The sequence below is a fragment of the Labrus bergylta genome, chromosome 9, assembly GCF_963930695.1.
Source record: "Labrus bergylta chromosome 9, fLabBer1.1, whole genome shotgun sequence".
Taxonomy (NCBI): Eukaryota; Metazoa; Chordata; class Actinopteri; order Labriformes; family Labridae; genus Labrus; species Labrus bergylta.
In genome coordinates, this window is record NC_089203.1 from 22,348,200 (window position 1) to 22,369,000 (window position 20,801).

A 20,801-nucleotide genomic window follows, 5' to 3' on the forward strand; every position below is an offset into this window, starting at 1 on the left:
GTTGTGTATTTTCAAATTTGTTTTTTTGATGTGACTGATGTAATGACTTGTTTGGGGGTTTTGGGCATTGCCTGAATTGCCAGCAGCATTATTCATGCAGGAGGCACAAACATGCCTTAAGGTAAAACATCCGGAGTGCAATATGCCCCCCGCCAAAAAAAAAAAATTTGAAAAAAAAACAAAAAAAAAAAACAGGAGAAGTAATATAGTAATTTAAGATAACTTTTGGTCTACAGTAGAGCTTGTATAGCGCTTCTCTAGTCTTCTGACGACTCAAAGTGCTTGTCACATCTACACATTCACACACTGATGGCAGAGCTACTGCTATGTAAAGTGACCATCAGTATTAACTAATCCCATTTATACACATTCACACGCCACCGACAAAGCAGCAGGAGTAACTTGGAGTTAAGTGTCTTGCCCAAGGACACGTCGGACATGTGGCTGCAGGAGCTGGGGATCGAACCCTCGACCTTCTGGTTGAGAGACCGACTCTACCACTGAGCCACAGCCGCCATCAAGACAAGTGAAGCCTCAAAACTTCACATTGAAATAAGAGCTCAACGATAAAGACGTTTTGAAATAAGCTTTCTGCGGAAGAAGCTTTCAGCCTGCAGAGGAGGATGGAAGACTGACAATGACTGGCTGAAAATCAAAGGATACATATAGCAGTGTCATATGATCAATGAGGAGCTGGTTTTAAATAAACTGTGGCGGCGATCTAAAGTTTCATCACAGTTCCTGTTATTTATGAGCAGGTGTTTGTTTTCTGAATGGAATATTTAGAGGAAACTTTACACCTATTTATCACAGCTCTTTGTATTCAGTGTACAGGCTTTTAAACAGAATCAGACTAATGTAGAAACACTTGAGTTTGTACTGCTGCAGGAAAATGTTGGGAAGCAGCTGTGTGAAATTTCAATTAAATAGTCGACTTGTTTTGACAGCTCACAGGTTCCAGCGGTGAATTTTCCCCTGCTGCTCATTCTTATCTTTAACACAGACCTCATTAACATTCAACACATCCGCCCCTCAGGGATTGTACCGCCTCTCTGCTCTCGCTGCTCTCTCTGCATGTAACTGATGGGATTTGGGTAGACTGAACATGTCACATCTACCTGATAATGATCAGGAAGAAACGTTTAAAGCATTTAAAGAAAAATAATCCAGGAATCTCAGCTCCTCTAAAACTAGAACGGACAACAGTTTAGCACTGCAATGTGCAAAGTGCAAGGAGCAATTCTGTAAAGTCACATATTGTTTGACACATCCAATGATACCCACCACCACGCCAGGCTGACTTTCTAATTCTTGTACGACATCAAATGACTTCAACATCACATCAAAACATTAAACTTCATCTAGAAACAAACAGTAGTGAAGCTAGACACTTATCAAGCTGCCATTTTTGTCAAGTTTGGACTGAAAATTGGCTGGGAATTACTTGGTGATTTAGTTAGTTTAATTTCAGGGCGGTTTAGGGTTGGTAGGGTCGTCGCCTCTCAACCGGAAAGTCGAGAGTTCGATCCCCAGCTGAGCAACAAGTCCGATGTGTCCTTGGGCAAGTCACTCAACCCCGCATTGCTAAGAGCTTGCTAATACTGTCAGATCTTACTGTAATGTCTTTGTGTTTGTGTTTCACAGCCTTCCTGTGCGTAACATTGAGATCACAAACACTCTTTGCAGCAGTCCTGACTGTGTGTATGTATCAAAGAGAACAGCTCTGTGGGAAAACACTGGACAGACTTTAGCTCAGCGCTGCTTGTCAGCACAAATTAGCTAATTGTTCAGCTCAAGATGAAATGTGACATAATTGTTTCAACACATGGCTGGAAAAGAATCAAACCCTTTTTTATTTGTTCTGCCTCAGTGTCATTAAGACTGAAGGGGAATCTACTCCTGCATCCAAAGCGGAAAGATCGTCACAACCTTAAAATGCTGTTTCTTTAACCATCTAGTCTACAACTTTTCCTGTCTGCTGTTAAGTAGTTGGCAGGTAGTGTCCCCTCTTTAACTTGAGCACAGTTGCCTCTAGCTTTAGTTGATGTTCAAGAAACCAAAAAACTGAGTCTGAAAAGCACCAAAATTCTCACCGAAGAGTTAGGTGATGAAACAAAACTCTGATGGGGGAATACAGAGTTAAGTTGTTGAATAATGTGTCTCCTGCAGTAACTTCTTCAAAATGATCAATGAGCATTAAACTCCATTTAGCGAGATTTGATTTAACACAACAGTCTGAACCAAGCTGTCATCCACCTTAGAAAACATCCAGCCTCAAAAACAGTGTTCCTTTTTACTTTGTGACCCCCGAAATCCACGCTTTCCAAAAGCTGCACCCACACAGAATCTTTTTGAGGAAGATGCCATGAAATCCATAAAGAACAGTCTGATTGAGGATCTTGTCAAATCTCGTCAGGATGTTTTTTTTTTTTTCTGATAGTAGACGATCAAAGAACTGAGGGAAGCTCTGGCGGCTGAGTTGCCATGCAGGTATACGTGGAAGTGCTATCGCTGACAGGTGGGATAAATCACCTTGTCAGGCATTACTTGAAACACTGTATGATGGAGGTGTCAAACCAACACACTCACACACATTCTCCACCTCTTGCCGACTCCTGTTCTTCAGGGAGTATGACAGAATCAGAGGGTTGGCAGATGTCACATTCATCGCTTGAGGATTTGAAAACATCTTTAGCATGTTTTGATACAGACCTGACCCTGCTTCTTTCTTTCCACTGTCTCAGATTACGTGTGCATGTTCAGCTCCTCTGTCAATGTGTTTTTTTTTCTATGAATGGAGGATTCCTTTTTTTCGAGATTACGTAAGCAGCTGCTGAATGAAATATTTAGTCTGGGATGTAGAAAAGACGCTGTATTGTGTGGGCGACCAAGTCTGCACGCTGTAACACAGTCACCAAGCGGCATAAGTAGGTCTTGAATGGAGGGATAGGAAAAAAAAAAAGTAGAACAGACTCAGAGATTGTGCCCGGAGTTGCTGTGAACACTGCGGTGCACAATCAATGTGTCAGAATTATTTACAGGCTGCTTCAGGTGACAGATAATAAATGGATCCATGAATCTTATTCCATTGTGAGATTTTACAGGAGGGCTGGGAATAAACCCCGACACATATTACACAGAAGCCAAGAAATACTTTTTTCCCCATCGTCTTACAGCATGAAAGAGATCTTTAACTCCGGGGGTAGGCTATATATTTTGGGGGATTTTTTTGATTATATATATATATATATATATATAGACAGACAAGAAATGGGTGGAGAGAAAGTAGGGGATGACATGCATCAAACCGTGTCGGGATCGGGAGGAAAATCAACAACCAGTTTCGATGAGGACTGTGGTCTCCGTCCATGGGACGCCTGGGGAGCTAAACTGGCATCCCAGTGAATTTTCTTTGCGGTAGTAAGAACACTTTTAAGCTCCTGTGATGGACTCTGTCGATTTTGGAAACCCCTGGGGACAATGCAGTACGTCATGTCTTTTTGCTGATGTTGTCCTGTTCCTGTGTGAGAAGTGTTTTCTGACTAAATATCTCATCTTGCTGTCTTTTCTAGCTATCAAAAAAAACAGGAACTGTGATACTTTGCAATGGAAATTGAAAATGAAGGCACTTTCAGAGGTGCTGACACTGACCTGTGGAACAGTCAATAAAAATAACTATGTTGAAATTATTCATCTGATTCTGCATGGCTTGATTTGCTGTTTTAGGTCCTACAGAGGCTTCAGGATTAACTGCACTGTGTTCCAAACACTTCTCCACTCCTCACAATTTTTGAATAGATTACATTAAATCTGTTCTTTCCAGTCCACACATCAGATCTGTGAGGCTGAATTTACAATTTTTAAAGAAAAGAACACCAGTCCTTTGATGGACTTTTTCTCCTTTTAGAGGAGAAGATCTCTTCTTGTTTATGTTCTATCAACATAAATAATGATCTGTTCTGTTCTGTAATGATTCTGGAAAAAGAAAGCTGGTTAAACACGTGCAGCTGAGATGATAACTCCTCCACACTGTGCAGAATTAGGACGTCTGTCTTGGTTACCAGGCAGGCAGTTCCATAAGTTTGAGCCTCACGTGAAAGCTATTAAATGTCTTCATCACTATCTTCACCCGGAGATAATGGTTTACATCCCTCATCAAAGTCATGCTTCATTCATGAAAGGATACATAAATTAAGATAAGGACTGAAGGAGCTGAACAAATGAGCAAACAAAAGGATGAATGAGCAAACAATTGACAAATGTACTGTAACAACACGAACGGGCAGGGGCGACCTGCCGCTCTCCATCTCTGTGTTTGGATTCACGCTGTCGGGGGGGGCCAAAGTTCCCTGTTGAAGGAAATCATCCAGAAAACAGGATCTGTCACAGGACACCTGAGGTGCTGAGGAGGGGGAGGGCGAGCAGCCGAGCGAAAGGGAGGAGGAGAGAGAGAAAGAGAGATGGCGTCTGCTATCTGATCTCTGACTGAATGCTTCATATTGACATATGGCTCAAACATGGCTGTCCTGTTCCGGAACGATCCTCCTCGATGGTCATGAGAAAACCTCTATGAGCTATTGCACTGCAGGATGTGTTTGACAGGCGAAACATTAGTTGTTGGTTTGACATTACCATTTGTGGGGCTATTGAGTCTCCATACTGGGACACTTTTCTTTCAGAGTTGTAGGGTCTTCTCACATGATGGCTCTCGCTACTGAAACGTGAACGTCACAAATTATTTTTCCATCAAAAAGTGGAAATGCTGGAAAATGTCTTTATGAAAAAGAAATCACCACATTTGACATTTGTCAAACAAGAAGCAGGCTGTTGACTTTTGCTGCCAATCAGACTGTTCAAACTATTTGACACATTTAGCTCTTTCAGTCTCTCTCTTTGTTCTCTGTGCACATCCAAACCTCCTTCAATTTTCAAGGGTTGCTGTCAATGCTAGCGACACTGATTGATGACATTACTGTGTTTTACCTTTGTGACACATCCACCACAGGTTTAAAGAAAAAAATAAATCTGTATTTTTCTTTCAGCTTTTTCCCGTTTTATTTGAAAAAAAATGAAATTCTGTGGATTTACAGAGATTAAATTTTAATGTTACCCATTAAATTACAGGGAATGAAACATTACATCAGATTACGTCAATTTCATGGGTTTTTTTTTAGATTTATTTTGGGGCTTTTTGTGCCTTTAATGGAGAGACAGGACAGTGGACAGAGTTGGAAATCAGGGAGAAAGAGAGTGGGAAATAACATGCAGGAAAGGAGCCACAGTCGGGACCCGAACCCGGGCGGTCCGCCCAGAAGACCACTAACCACTGCGCCACCAGCACCCCATTCATGGTTTTACATGAAGTTGTTCTGTGTTGTAGTTGTGAAATATGCATTACAGATTGTGATTTGTTAACTATTTTTGAAGATGAAATCAAGAAAGACAGATTCTGTTTATGACTTTGACTGTGATTTCTGTTTTGCAGAACTGAAGCATTCCCAGAATAGCTTGCTCCAAACACCTCTGATTATAATTCAGTCTGAACCGGTTGGTGAACAAAATAGAATCTGAAGGTGGCCAAACTGAAGAAAGATCCATTTTAGATAACGCTGCTGCAGCCTAAATCTCTGTGTGCTTTAAAAACTTTTATTCAACAAGAGTCCAGGTGGAAAGACAGGTTCTTCTACACCTGCATTAATACTGTACATATGTATTTATGATGATGCATTTAAAGTGCATGCAGTAATTACTTGATAAAAAAATGTACGGAAAATAAATAAATAAACACTAATAAATTGACCATGATTTGCACCATATTCTGTGTAGATAGATGTCCAGAGCTGTTTTAGTTGATGTTCTGTCATGTCTCATTCCTACATAGTTGTATTTTGTTGTTGGAATGGTTTGTAAGGCAACGTCTGATGTTGTTTTTGGTAAAGTAGTATAAAAATATAAACCTATCATGGTAATAAACATATACGTGGATGATTTGATTATTAATGGTGATGAACAGAGGCAAACATATAGTAATATCTGTCGTACCTGTGATGTAATACATTTTGAAATTAAAAGTTCCAATTGAACAGATGTGATTTTGATAATCACGATCATATGATAATGACTTCAAACCATCTGTGCATTCACCACACAACAATGTTACATCAAATCTGTGTGACCTGATTAATGTGTCATCACACCACTTTCACAATGGACTTGGTTTTTAGTGATTTATAAACAGGCTACTGTTTATAAATTAAGGTTACTAATTAGCTCTGTCTCCCTTATTCCTAGAGGACTCGGCTGATCCAATCCAGAGCACCTGGGCCTGCTGCATAAAAGCCAGACCCCAGTGTGGCTCTCTCGCTCTCTCTCATGCCACATGCTCTCATCCCACCATCATTTGCACATTTCCGTCTTTGTTTTATATTTTGCTTAATTATCCCCACAACTCATTATGCCACACATCCACATTTACACTCCTGACTTTACTGACGGACACACTCCATGTTTGCAATTTTACATTGAATGGTTTACCTTTTTTACAATAATCATTATTTGAAGTTGACTATCGTGTCCTTCCCATATTTGTCATGGCCCTTGAGCTGGGTTATCACAAAGAATATTAGATCATTATGGTTTTATTCGTAAAGCTGCCTGTATAATGTAAGCATGTGGCATGATTATTTGTCCCAAAGATCATGCTTAATACTGTGGTAGCTAGACGCAGAAGCTCATTACAAAATGTCATATGTGCAGGGATGCTAATAAAATGTGGCCGGAATTTGAAACAGATGCTAAAAGGTATAAGAAATGATTATGCTGCCATAGTGCCAGATCCGGGCTAATGAAGCTAATTCGGCGTCAGAGATGATCTTCCTAACAAACAGTAATGGTTGTGTGTACGCCTGCCTCTGTGTCACCTTGTCTTCATTTGTGTCATCGACAGAACAAACAACACAAAAACGCATGTGTGACCACACTAAACACATGTGACACACAGAGGTACAGTGTGTATGTCGGGCGCTGCGTTGGCGGATGTGTCATCTGACTCTGTGTCACACATCAAACTCCTGAGGCCATTTGCGTCTGTTCACAGCGGCTGGCGGGCTTCGTGTTACGGCCATCAGAGAGGGATGGATCCGCTCAGAGCACCACAAATCAAAAGTAGGTCATATAATGTAACCACAGCAGCTCATAAAAAAGCTTTCATTACACTCTTAAAGACATTAGTCCTCCCACTTAATCCTGTAAATATAAATCTCCACCAAACCTCCGCAGCCTTTCTATCTTCCTCTGATAACAACAACATCAACTGCTCATTTTAGTTTCTGCAACATATTTAAACTGGTTTTTGTACTTCTCTTTAAAGCTTGGTGGAGATAAAAAAAAAAAAAAGCTAAAAGAAATACTAAGTGAAGACATTAAAGGTGTAATCTGTAGAACTGTATTAGAACGTTTACATTCAAATATATAATTTGATCAAAATCTTTTTTTTTTGTTGAATACTAACTTTACGTCAATTATTTCCAACAGTTATCAAAGCCTGAGAAAGCCTTAAGTTTATAATTATAACAGGAAGTGTCTTGTTTACTGTTGCCGTGGAAACACATGGACGTTACGTCAAAGACCGCTACATAAGGAGGCAGGAACTGCTACTGATGCTCTGTTGCTCGGGGTTTCATCCTTTGTTATTGTTTTGATCGAACTCTGAGACAACTCAGCTGAAGAGTTAAGAGTAATATCTACCTTCTGACATCAGATATTTCGCTTTTTTAATCGCCCTCTTTAGCTGTTTTCATTTACTTTTCATTTCCATAACAAATTCCTTTTTTCCGGAAGTTAATGTTGTAACCTGTGGTCTGCCACATGTTCCTTATTTTCTTTCAAAATAAAAGTAAAGTACCATTAGCTTAAGACACAAATACAAAATAAAGGCATAAAAAAAACATTATTGAAATACAAAATAATGGAAAATAAAAACATGTACAGTAATTAAAATGTGATAAATAACTATTAAACATTTCAGTAATTAATCACCATTAAAAAATGTGATCACTTGACAGTGACTTCAAATGCAAAGTCTACCACTAGTGCATGAAGTAATTAAAGCTTATTTAAAAGCTTATTAGCTTTTAAAATAAGCTTTAACGATTAACCCTAAATGTTAAATTTAAATGTTTAAAAGTGTCCGCACATTTACTGTAAATTTATGGTAGCGTTACGGATATCTAGAAGAAGTCATTTGTGCTGATTTCAGCCATATGTGTTCAAACCAACTCCATTTAGACTGAAATCTGTGATTTTTTTTTTACACTGTTGCATGATTCAGAATCATTCAAACATTACCTATTCTCAAACCACAGAGTTCTTAAAGTACTGAACTTGTGACTTTCCTCCCTCTAATCATGGGATTGTAATGTTTCTGTCTCATTAGTCTGATGCTCAAAGTAAGTTATTAAAAATGTGTTCCTACTGCGAGGATCTCTGCATCACCCTCAGGCTAAAGGACATCATTAGCCAGTAAGAGCTAGCAATCTAATGACTCTTTGCGATCCACAGCAAAAGGAAAAAAACACTGCAAACAGTTTCAGCATGGTCACTGTTGTAATCAAACCAACAGGCCTAAAGGGGAACAACAGTCAGTGAGCAGCACAGGAGAAAACCCACACAGTCTATTGTTTCCTCAGATGAACCATAAAGTTAAGATGAAAACGACCTTGAAGAAGGCACCAGGTTAGTCGATTCTTTTGTAACCTGCTGACATTTGAGACTTTATGGTTACACAATACAGCAGCAGAGTCTGCTTTCATTGCAGATTAAGTGTCTTTGAAGATGGATGCCGTTTGTGTGCATATATATAAATTCAGATGCATACAAAATCCTGCAGCTGTTGTGTCTGGGTGGATTTTAAATATCTGAGGCTTTCACCTGTTGCAAGCAAATGCTATTTTCTTTACTTTGTGGCGTCTGTTTGTAAATTGTAAGCTCTTAAAATATCAAAATTCCTTTTGACATAAGAAAAAAAAAACAGGAGAGATACATTGAAATATCTAAGTTCATGAAAACATAGAAATTCCTAAAATTTTAAGGAATGCAACATTTTGTATGATTTCTCTGAAAAGCCATGACACTTATTGAAGATGTACATTGGAGATATCTTCATCTGGGAGTATTCATTTTTGCTGATTTCAGCTATTCATGTTGTAGGATCTCTGTGTGTGTTTTTTTTTTAATGCATTCTTCAGAGTCAAGAGTTAAACGTTTCATTTTTTACTCACTGCACAAAAGCAGACAGGCCTGAAAGCCAATGTTGTTTGGTCCAGTTTTGTCCGCGTTTAGTAAAGTTTAAAAAAAATGCATTATACAGTATGGGATCTATAGAGGCTATAGAAGGTCATATTCCTTGAGTTGGCCTAAAAACATGAAAACTAAATGTCATTAGTTTTCATTTGAGTGAGGGATCTAGCTCTTTAGAAGGTGGACGTCTTGAAGTGTTTGTGTATCAATAATGCCTGTGACCATGATCAGGAAGCGTTGGATCAAAAACACAGATTATTTGACGCTGAAATTGATGAACGCTCACCTCTCACTGACAAGCTCCTCCATCACCGGCATCTGGCCTGCAGCGCTGACATTCATGTAACCATAAATGCAGGGAGTCCCTGTGGACAAAAGATCACAATTAACAGTTAACATCATCATTTTTTATTATCATACACTGAACTTTTAACGACAAATGTAAAACTATTCATGCAGATACTCGGTAGATTGCATTAACATAAAATTAGTTTGACATTTTAAGGCCATTGTTAATTGACCGGCTCTGTGTTTCCTGTATCAGTTTTTAAAGGGCAGTCATCTTGGATTTACAGTCGGAGCAGTATTGATTATAACGTCTTGATTTGTTCAGGCAAAGTAACAAAGTGCTTCTGAACCAAACACCAAACACAACAATAACGAAAAACACAATAAAAGTGCCGATCCGATCACATGAATAACTGATACAGTTAAGTGCTGATTAATGATGTTTACACACATTCTCAAACAGGAATAAATCCCTGCAGTAATCCACTGACAATATAGCAAGTACAAGTCATTTAAATTACATTGACTTAGAGGAAGAATGGACTTTTTTAACCAGTAGATGTCGCCCCTTGAGCACCAGCATGAAACCAAAACAAACTGCTGTTTAGCGACACCTCCGCCATACTGAATCCTCCGCTCTCCTCCAGCGACACACCTCCAAACCCCTCCCCTAGCGTTTTCCGCAAAAGAGTTATCAAATTGGAACACGCCATAATTAAGCACTAAGCGCTAAGTGCAAGCGGCAGAACAAAATTGTCCTCGTCTCAAGCTGCATTGTTGTGTTAGCATGCTAATGCTAGCGCTCTTTATTTTGCTCCAAGCTTCACATTGCACGTAAATTTACACGGAATGACCATGATCTAAAAACGCTTATGTGACTTTCAAATAAGCAGTGAGTACAGTGTGTTATTCTTCTTTTCTCTAGTCCCTCAATTAAACAACTTTTATACAACAGGGGATGAGCCGGCGGGCCGTCCCATCCATGTAAACGCAGTGTAGCTACGGCTCAGCTAACATCACAGACAGCGGGACTCACACGTTAACACTCATTGTAGACAGTCATGACTCAGAGATATTTACAGAGGATATACTGGATTTCTGCTGTATTTATATGTGAACGGTGTAGTTAATGCAACATTTCCACAGAAGCAGAGTATCAAAAGTGAAGGTCGGTCGGACAGAGAGGTTCAGGAACAGACCACGGAGGATCGTGACCTGCAGATTTATCCCCTGAATAACAAAACCCTTTATGCTTCAGATGCACAGGCAGCTGTCAGTACCAGTTCATCATGTCGACATTTAAAGCTGACACACTGCTGCATAAATCCAACATGCAGACAAAATGAACAAAAATCCTCATTTTATCTGCAGTGTTCATAAGAGCACAACAGGCAGAGCTCAGTGCCTTACACAATAGTAGAACATGTGTGTAAAGCAGCATGAATACTCGTTTTTTTTTTATGTTCTGAAATAAGCAACACAGAGACAAATTCACCCCTCTATGTGTAACAAAAACGTCACACACGAACGTTGTTGTTGTTTCATTATTTCTCTGTCGCCGTTGTTGTAATTTGGATTGTGCTCAGTTTTGTGACATCTACAATAATGCTGTAGTTTGTAATCTTCTTACACAATATTCATTCTGTCTCTCTCACACAGATTCATGAGACCAAAATCATGCAATCACATCGACACTGACTTCAATTACATCACAGTTCATGGATTACGATTCAACAGATGGATGTGCTCTAAATGCCAAACACACACATACTGGACTGACATATTTGGAGTCAGCTGTGGTTATGGATTATGGATGACTTATTCTGACGTATTTACAGACTCCCAACATCCCCTCAGTGTAAGGCAAAGTCATGGTGAGATATTAAAACAATTAACTTGTTATAGAGAACAGTCCCTCCAGGATTTTTTTTTGTGGTTGCACTTCAGATTCTCGTTGATAAATGTTGATGATTAGGAAAAGAGGAAGGTGCACATCCCTCATGCTCATACATCAATGTTTATCTAAAAATGTGTGAATGAATTTGTTCTTTAAAAGGTTACTCTAGTTCATAGTACTTTAACATTTTTTGTTAAATTTAAAGAAAAAGCAACATTCTTTAATATTGCTGCCTTCACATGCTCCTCCTTCCTAACATATCCATTATGTTATTATGGTTACATTTAGAATAAAAACTGAAAAGGTTAAAGGTCAGCTGTACAGACGACTTGAGCGCAGTGACATATAAGAGTGTCTCTATGGATAATCTTCATGCACACGTCTATATATGACCCTGTCAGGATGATTCATTCTCAGCATTAATACATGTACAGTAAAGTCAGATTAAAGGAGGCCGTCTTAATCTAGTGTCACATTAATACAGAAGGGTACAGGTCTGTGCTGGTACATGTCATGTCGAATACTATACATTCACACAAAAGTACAAATACACATGCATAATCATCCACCGTACTAAGCCGAACGAGCATCAATATTTATTGATTTGGTTTTGTATTATACAGCAAGCTTTGCATTCAAACGTCCTCCAAATGGTACATATTCAACTCAAGCATCCACCTTAAAGCCTATCTTACTGACTTTAACATTTCCGTTTTTAAAGATTATTTTATCAAAGAGGGTTAAGCTCTTAGGTGCACATTTTCACATAAATTGAACACCAGCTTTAAAAAAAAAAAAAAGCAAATCAAATCAAATCAAGGCATGTTAAATCTATAGCATTGTCTGTTAAAGTCCGTCTCAATTCATAGAAAATCTTCTTCTTTTCTTTTATTCCAGGAGGTCAGAGGACAAGAACATTCTTTCAGTTTTTTTGAAATCCTGATGAAATAAAAATGAAGGGTCTTTATCTACTCTTCAAAATGTCAGGAACCCTCATCCGGTAGTTTTATTACTTTCAAATCTCCAAATGTCTTCTGTGTGCATGCAAGAAATACATCCATCCATTATCCTTACAGCTTGCCTTGTTTTAGGTCACAGGGAGGGCTAGAGCTGATCCCAGCTGTCATAGGGCGAGAGGCGAGGTTAACCCGGGAATATATGACAATCACAGGGCTGACATACAGACATACATTTCACACTCACACTTATACCCATGGGCAATTTAAAGAGTCACCAGTTAGTCTAATGAGCATGTCTTTGAACTGTGGGAGGAAGCAGGAGTATACCCAGAGAGAACATATGCATGCACGAGGAGAACACGCAAACAATGCAGAAAGGGTCCTGTCCGACCGGGTACCACATTCAAATACTGCCACATTGCCAGAAGGTTTTCATGCTCAGAATTTCCCCTGAAAAAAAAAAAACCACACCGCAGCCAATTTAGCTGCTACCAGATGGGACAACATACACGAGCCATTCAAAAACCATTTGTTCCTCTCAGCCATTAAGACACAAATTATGTAAAAGTAGGGCTCCTGGGAAAGAACATCAGAAGTCCCCCTAAAAAAACTCATATGAAATAAAACGAAGTCTTAAACATACAGATTGGAGTGGATCTAAATGGTAAATTTGTCTCCCTGCACAACATGTCATGCAATTACCTCTGCAGACTCCAGCGCAGCACAGAAGTCTCACACCACGATAAATCCTTTGAAGTGTTTCCATTATCTCCTCTGAAGAATCTGAGCAGCTGTCAGTATGGTGAGTGCCAAAGTTCAGACATTCTGGTGCTTTAAAGACATGTATTCATTTGTGTTCAGGTCGTTGGAAGCAGTGTTAAGTAACTAACTGGATTACTGTCTCTTTTTACTTCACTTACTGAAAGGTGGCCTCCAACCACTGCCAATCGCCCAAACCCACACATCACCTCTTCTGCATTGAAGACATGATGCAACAAAACCAGCAGAGACTTAATTTCAATCTATGTTAGAAAGTCAAAAAAAAGCCCCCTGAAGCGGTGATATAATGACTGATTTCAAAGTGCAATCACTTAAACTAGCCTCCTTGATAACGATGAAAAAAAAACAACCAATAAAAAAAGTGTTGGAGATGTCAGGTCATAACGTCCAATTATCTGAGATTAGTGACCTACCTGCCAGAACAGATAAAAACCAATCAGTCATGGACTATACTCCATCATGACCTCATCCAGTCTGCTCTATCGTTATAATCAAATAATGGTCCACTGCATGCTAAAACTTTACTATAAAGTGTATCGATGCATAAGGTAGATCCAACTCCAACTCTTAAGCATATCAAGTGATTTATGGTTTCTGAAGATGATCTTCCACTTAGAGACTCAATTGGAGCACTTTTTTCACCTTAAAATAAGATACATTTCAAGGACAAACAATTGACTTTTTTGAAACATATTAAGATATCAGCCCACATTGGCACACACTGCTGCAGATTCTCCTCACACATGTACAATGTGGGTCATGGCAACAGTGCAGCCGAGCATTCATTAATCCAGAACAGATTATTATATCATCATGAGACTGTTTTGCCACCAGTCTGAAATCTCCTTGGCACTGTCTTCAGGTCGGGCGGGCCTGCTGACTCTGTTCTATAACGCATACACAGTCAGGGAGGCTGAACGCATGACAGAGCTAATGGGCAAGTACGCAGAGAGGGTTTACTGGAGTCTGTCAGGTCTCATCCAGTCACACAGAGAGGAGGAGAGGAGGAACATGCGTTAAAAGAAGACAGGGTGAGAAAGTGAAGGGGCAAAGTGAAAGGCAGAGAAGGAGAAGAGAAATACTGAGCATGAAAAAGTCAGGAGCAGGAAGCAAGTTTTTTTAGCCACTGATAAATTCCTAATCTGTTGACTCTGGCACACTGATTTTTATCAATTGCAGGAAAACAGGAACATCAATGAAAAGCCCAGGGTACTCATTCATACACATTGTGTATGCAAGATACGGGGCCTGAAAGTGAAGTACTCCACTTCCAATGCAAAGTTTGAGATCTATGAAATCAAACCTCAGTGTTTCCCCTACCATTATATTGGGGGGGGGGGGGGGGCGGCTCGCCCCCCCAAGGTCAAGCAACAAATGTTTTATTTTTATTTTTATTTTTTTCAAAGATTAATTTTTGGTCTTTTTGTGCCTTTATTGTAGGGATAGGATAGTGGATATAGTCGGGAATCAGGGAAAGAAGTCATTTAAGGATACCTTTCCAATAGAACAGGACAGCTGTCATTTTTTTCTTACCACTGTAACTTCTGCTGCTTTGCTAAAGTGCTCATGATGGATAGGCCTGATCTTTGTAACAGCAATAAGTAAGGTCTTTTACCTGCTTTTTGTAACATAACAATGAGCAAGGTCTTTTTACCTGCTCTTTCGTAATGTTAACAGACATAGAGTAAGGTATTTTACCTGCTTTTTGTAAAGTGTCTTGAGATAACACTTGTTATGAGTTGACGCTATACAAAAATAAATTGAATTGAATTGAATTGAATTAAAAGTAACACATGAACACCAAGATTCCTTCAAGTGTTTGTGTCGCTGTGTCGGCATGTCCCCACTCCCCCAACGCTGTAAACCTAGGGGAAACACTGAACCTGATGGTAAAATGTGCTCACCGGTAAGCAAACTCTGACCCATACTGTGCGTATGTACATTTGGGAGGCAGGGGGAATTGGCAACACAGACAGTGAGGTCCACCTGCTTGAAGGACTATAGCCTCTGTACAACGGAGGCGACCTAACTGCCAGGCCATTAGTGCCCCAGATATAAGAATTTTTAAAAAAGCAAGTCTGCCACAAATTTCATCAGGGTTGTCTCCCCTTCATTCACCTCGAAAATTCACCTCAAATAGAGTAAATATTGTTTTGAAAGTGTATAGTAAAAGTTACAATATTCTTGCTAAATGCAGGGCATGGAAGTAATAAGTTGACCATAAAATGAACATTTTCATAAGTCGTACTGTGTACAGTCTGAGTCCTGTTAAGTAAAAATCTGTATTTCGTTTCTTCCCCCATCTGCGACACAATGTAAAGATACCTGGATTATTTCTGTTACTGTCGCTGGTGCATGAAAATGTCTGAAAGTTTGTAACTTTTGCACCAGATTATGGGTACATCCTGATGCCAGGCCAGCAGAGCAGGGAAAGCCATGTTGGCCACATATATCTGGCAGGCTGCTGGAGCAGTGGGCGGGAAATCACAAGTGGACAGAAATATTCTGCTAAGAGGTTTATTATTCACGGCAGCATGAATGAATGGGGGACTCAGCTGCAGGGATTGGAACGTGCATCATAACAGTTCTACGTTACAGTCCTAAAGCAGAGTGCAGCTGATGGCCCAGTTAGAGCACACGAATGCAAACAAAGCCTCTGCTTTTACGAGAAAGTGTCACTGCTTGTATTTACTAGTATGACGTTTAAGTGTCTATTGGTCCTTATGGAGCTGAAGTCTGTTTACTGTGCCCGAGCCTCCCTGCAGCCATTAAGAAAGCAGCTGACAGCACACTGCGGACCGAAGCTCATTAAATATTGAAGTTCCAGCCACCAGCTGCCCCTCTGTTTTTGGAGAGCTTTTTTGGCTGGTGTCAAGGGGTTGTCACGAGTTCCTGTGTTGGTGCGACATTCCTACTCTCTACCTGTCTGGACTTTTTAAAGTCTATATCAAAATGTGATGAACACTGGCAAGTTTTTCTTGGAACACAAGTAGAAAAACAAAGTGCCAAAAAAAAAAAGCAGGACAAGAAAATGCTCACCCATGTCATACCACATCCACATGTTTCCTGATTGGTGTCCGAACTAATGTGGAGCCAGATCAGTCTCAAAAACAATGCATGCTCACAAAAAGATTAACAAATGTGTTTTAGGATTTATCTATAAATCTTCCTCTTCAAAACATTTCTGAGTTCACTGAAACCTATTTGTCCTTCTGTATAAATGTTTAAACGTTCTACATAAAAATAGATGTGATCTTGCAGTAGCTCAGTCTGTGGGGACATGGGTTGAGAACTGGAGGGTGGCTGGTTCAAGTCCTGGTGAGGATCGATTCTGGAAATGAGTGTATTAGCTGGAGAGGTGCCAGTTCACTTCCTGAGCAAAGCAAGACGCCATGAGTTGGCGCTATACAGCAAAAGATTAATTGATTGACTGTGCTGCTCAAATCAAATAATAAAGAAATGGTCATAGTAAGCTGTTGCACTGAGTATCTTTACTTGTTTTGGTGTGGAAAGTCTGGTGGCTCCATGAGTCGCATTTTTGGGATAGTTAATGGGGTTAAAAGCTGAAATATCACGCACATGTGTTTTTTTTGTAATTGGTTTGCTCCTTTTGCTCACATAAGGGTGCAGCACCTGTACGTCACACACTGCTTCGATTTGGCATGCAAAACAAAATGATCAATACATGTTTGAGCTTCAGCTTTTTGCAAGGAACACGTTGGAGCAGGAAAATACAGATCAGGGTAACACAGAGGTGTCCATGCAAGAACAAAGTAAAACACAACATAAAAGGAGACAGAAACATAATGAGGAAAATATTGACTGACAGATGACCACACGGCAAAGAAAGGCAAAACATGAACCCGGACAAGAAGCCTAATGGGAGACATCAAAAGTGAGTGAGCACAAATAGCAGACACATCAGAGAGCTGCAGACTGTCTGACCGAAGCGTGGTGGGGGTGGAGGGCTTGTCTGTGTTTGTTAAACTGTGTGGTGGAGCTGGTTCAGGTCTCCTGGGGTTCAGCCAGAGGTCTCTTGTGAAGGTGGGGCTAATCTTCCAAACTGAGCTACAATGTTCTGTCAGCTCGGCGGCCTCTGGGATGTAATAAACCCAGCTCTCCTAAATGTATCTGTGCAATAAACGGAGGATCTCTGGCTGTGAAAGCAGGAGGGTGGTGCAAAAGTATTTATTGCATAAATCGATCAACTGTGAAGTAGTACTATATTAATGTTGCATGTGCTGCATTGGCAACTATACGTTTCTTTAAATAAAGACCACATTAACACCCACTTTCTCTCCATAATGCAGCCATATATTGTGTTAAATTAAGTACTCAGCAGTGCATACATCTCTGCCTCAGACTCTCCTCAGAGAATACATTATTAAACACTAGTGCAAGTGGCCTTAACATTAAAGGGTTTTATATGCGTGTTTAATCCTGTAAGTGTATTTACAGAATAATGCAATGTATACACTTATTATACAAGCTTCCATAAAGTAGTAAAGTACGTCCTGTTAGTGTGATGTTAAATTGTACACACAAACGTTAGAACAAGCACCATACCCCCCTAAAGTTGGCGCTTCTACAGTTCTAGTGTTTTCACACATGCAGTCCTGAAAAATGTCTTTCAAATTCCTTTCAGACTGTCGTCTCCTGAGTTAGTTTATTACACATGCACATCACAGCAGGAAACTTTCTCTGTCAGACATGAGGGGGAGGGGCTTCTTAAGAGGCAGGACATGACAAAAAGAACAATGCAGAAATGACGGACAAAGTAAGAGAGTCCAGCACTATAATTACTTTTTTTCCCCTTTATATCTATGCAACGTGTTCTTAGAGCAGAGAAGAACAGCGGGGAACAGAAAACATAAAGCAGTTTCATTACGAACACAGAGAGTCACTCCAGTCTGGACACATACATGATCCACCGCTCCCCTCCCACTCGCCCACAGTAAACTTTTTTCGTGCAGCGTTCACACATCAGCTCACCCCGACTTCACACTAAATTCACTAAGGGTAGGAAAAATTATGGTAAAGTCGGTGTTAAAAAGTCAGCCAATTGTTTTCAAAATTTCAGTAGCTTTGTGTGAGTGTGACAAAACATATATAAATATATAATAAAACAAATACATTTAAAAAAAAAAAGGATATAAAACCTATGGACATGTGTTGTGAAGAGGAACTCTTCGAACTCGGAGACCTGAATCATTAAGCTACACAAATACACACACACACACACACACACACACACACACACACACACACACACACACACACACACACACACTTAGACAGATGGACTGGAACTAATTAGCAGACTACGTTAAGACACATCACACACAATCCTGGACAGCTCTCAGTGAGTGCATGGGTCTCCAGCCAGGCAGCAAAATCCTGAAAAGATTTCTTAGTTTGAATCATGTTTTTATGTGTAAATTCTGCACACAAAACGTATTTCTTGGACCATAGTCAAGTCTAGTTATGGTGCAAAAAGTTTTGTTCAACAAATTAGAAAACCTCACAAACAAATCAGGGCTGAAGCATTTACTCGTTAATCACGATTAATCAAGGTCTGAATTGAATGCATAATTGTTTTCTATGTATTTTATTAACAGGCTATTTTTTGTTAAGGCGCACAGTGCGCCTCCGCGGTGAAGAAGAACAACACTGCTGCAGCTCTGTCTCATTTCACCCAAAAAAAACTCTCAGACAGCTCAGCTGACGAGTCAATATCCACCTTATGACATCAAACATTTCCCTTTTGAACATCCTCTTTAGCTGTCCTCATTTAGTTTGTGATCTGTAACAAGTCCTTTTTTTCCATGGTAAGTTAATGGTGTAACCTTTGAAAATACCAGAGAGTCCTTTCAAAATAAAAGAAAGTATAAAAATAAAGCCTAAGAATTTTAGATTTTAAATGGGAAGGAATGGAATTTATGAAAGTTATTAAAATGTGATTAATCATGATTAATTTAACACTTAATTATAATTAAATGTACAGCCGTGTTATCTTTTACAGCCTTAAAATAATCGGTTGTGGGTGTATTTCATATTTGATGAAATAACACACACCATGGCACACAATAAACAAACACAAGCTCAAACAACATCTCTGCTGAGTGGAAATAAGAACCAGAGAATACAAAAATACTTTTGAGGTTTTTTTTGGAAATTTTACAGATGAAGATTTTTTAGGAATGCAGGACATGAACAGAGTGTAAAAACAGAGAGGTCAAATATCTTTCCTGGAATATTCACCTCCCAATCACATCAGATCAGTGCACTGACCAACAGGAGAGAGAAGCTCCTCACAAATGTAGGAGTTAAGGTCACAAACAGTTTCACATGTGGTACAAAATACTTGGAAAAATTCCTCAAACCTGCTTTTACATGAACAATCTTTTTTGTAACACACATAGGACAGATTCTGCAGTGGATAATCACAGTGACACAGATCAAAGTGTGACACATTTATTTTTAAGAACATACAAATCTTATCACTGCACCCTAAATAAACTGTATTTTACTTTATTTATATGGGAACTTACATCCCGGTTTTTATCCCGTTTGAATTGCTCATTGTCATTTTCTTGTCACTCTTTAAAGGGAGGGTCCATAAAGCTGCCCTGTCATGAAATGTGTCCATATACTTTTAATTGTGCCTAATAAACAAAATATTGAATCATCTTTGACATCTCATTAGCAGACTTAGTTACTAACAAGTCGTACTACCAGATATCAGCCTTTCATTTGAGCTTTTCCTGCAGCATTAATCCTTACCATAAATTCATATCAGCCAAAAACTGTTCATAATTAAACATGCATAGTGGCCAAGATGTGCAAATAAGTGTGAACTATGGATGCATTCCCATGGTAACAGTAAACAGGTAATAGAGAATGACAAAAGGCAAATGGTACGCCTTTTTCTGTTGTCTTTGTGTGAGGATGGCAAAGTTTGTTCTGCAGATAATGACGGTGGCCTTCACAGAGTCACAGAAGGAGAGACAGACGTGAGAAGACGTGAGAAGACGTGATCGATACTACATGGATCTGTGGTGCTGAAGGTCATCCTCTGACCGACTCTCTGACGTAGTTTAATCAAACAGGAAGTGAAAACTTAACCACTTCATTCAGGTCAATCAACCCAATGTCAATTAGATTTCACTAAGGTCTTAATTAGCTTAATTTCTGTTATCAATTACCATTTTTTGATCTCCTTACAATTTATCATTTAAAGTCAGCGGGGGAGGGACGTTTCTCAAGGTTCAGTTAAAGCCCTTTGAAGCGTGATGCTGCGTTCACTGTTGCAAGCATAATGCATTCATATCTCAGACTGGACCTAAGGTAAACCAGTTGCATGATGGGTAATGGTTCTAACAAAGAATAAGTAGATGTATGATTAATAATGCCACATCTCTAGATTTCCACCAATATGGCCTGATTTAAGATTCCCTTGGTTCACGACCACATGTTTAGTACTCGTGTCATTTTTTATTTTATTTTCAATTCCTTTTCAATGTTATTTTAAAGGACTGATTCAGAGCGAAAGAAGACGTGTTACCGACAAAAACCGCAGG

The 20,801-nt window shown here is 39.5% G+C and overlaps 1 protein-coding gene across 5 annotated transcripts in view; it reads right to left on the minus strand.

The window, feature by feature from the left end:
• The window catches only part of htr4 (5-hydroxytryptamine receptor 4), a 178,870-nt gene that overhangs the window by 122,340 nt on the left and 35,729 nt on the right, over window positions 1-20,801 (minus strand). For all 5 annotated transcript variants that reach the window (XM_065958417.1, XM_020637470.3, XM_020637472.3 and 2 more), the window contains one exon: window positions 9,584-9,662. In XM_065958417.1, the coding sequence (XP_065814489.1) occupies window positions 9,584-9,662 (79 nt within the window). The remainder of the gene's footprint in view (window positions 1-9,583; window positions 9,663-20,801) is intronic.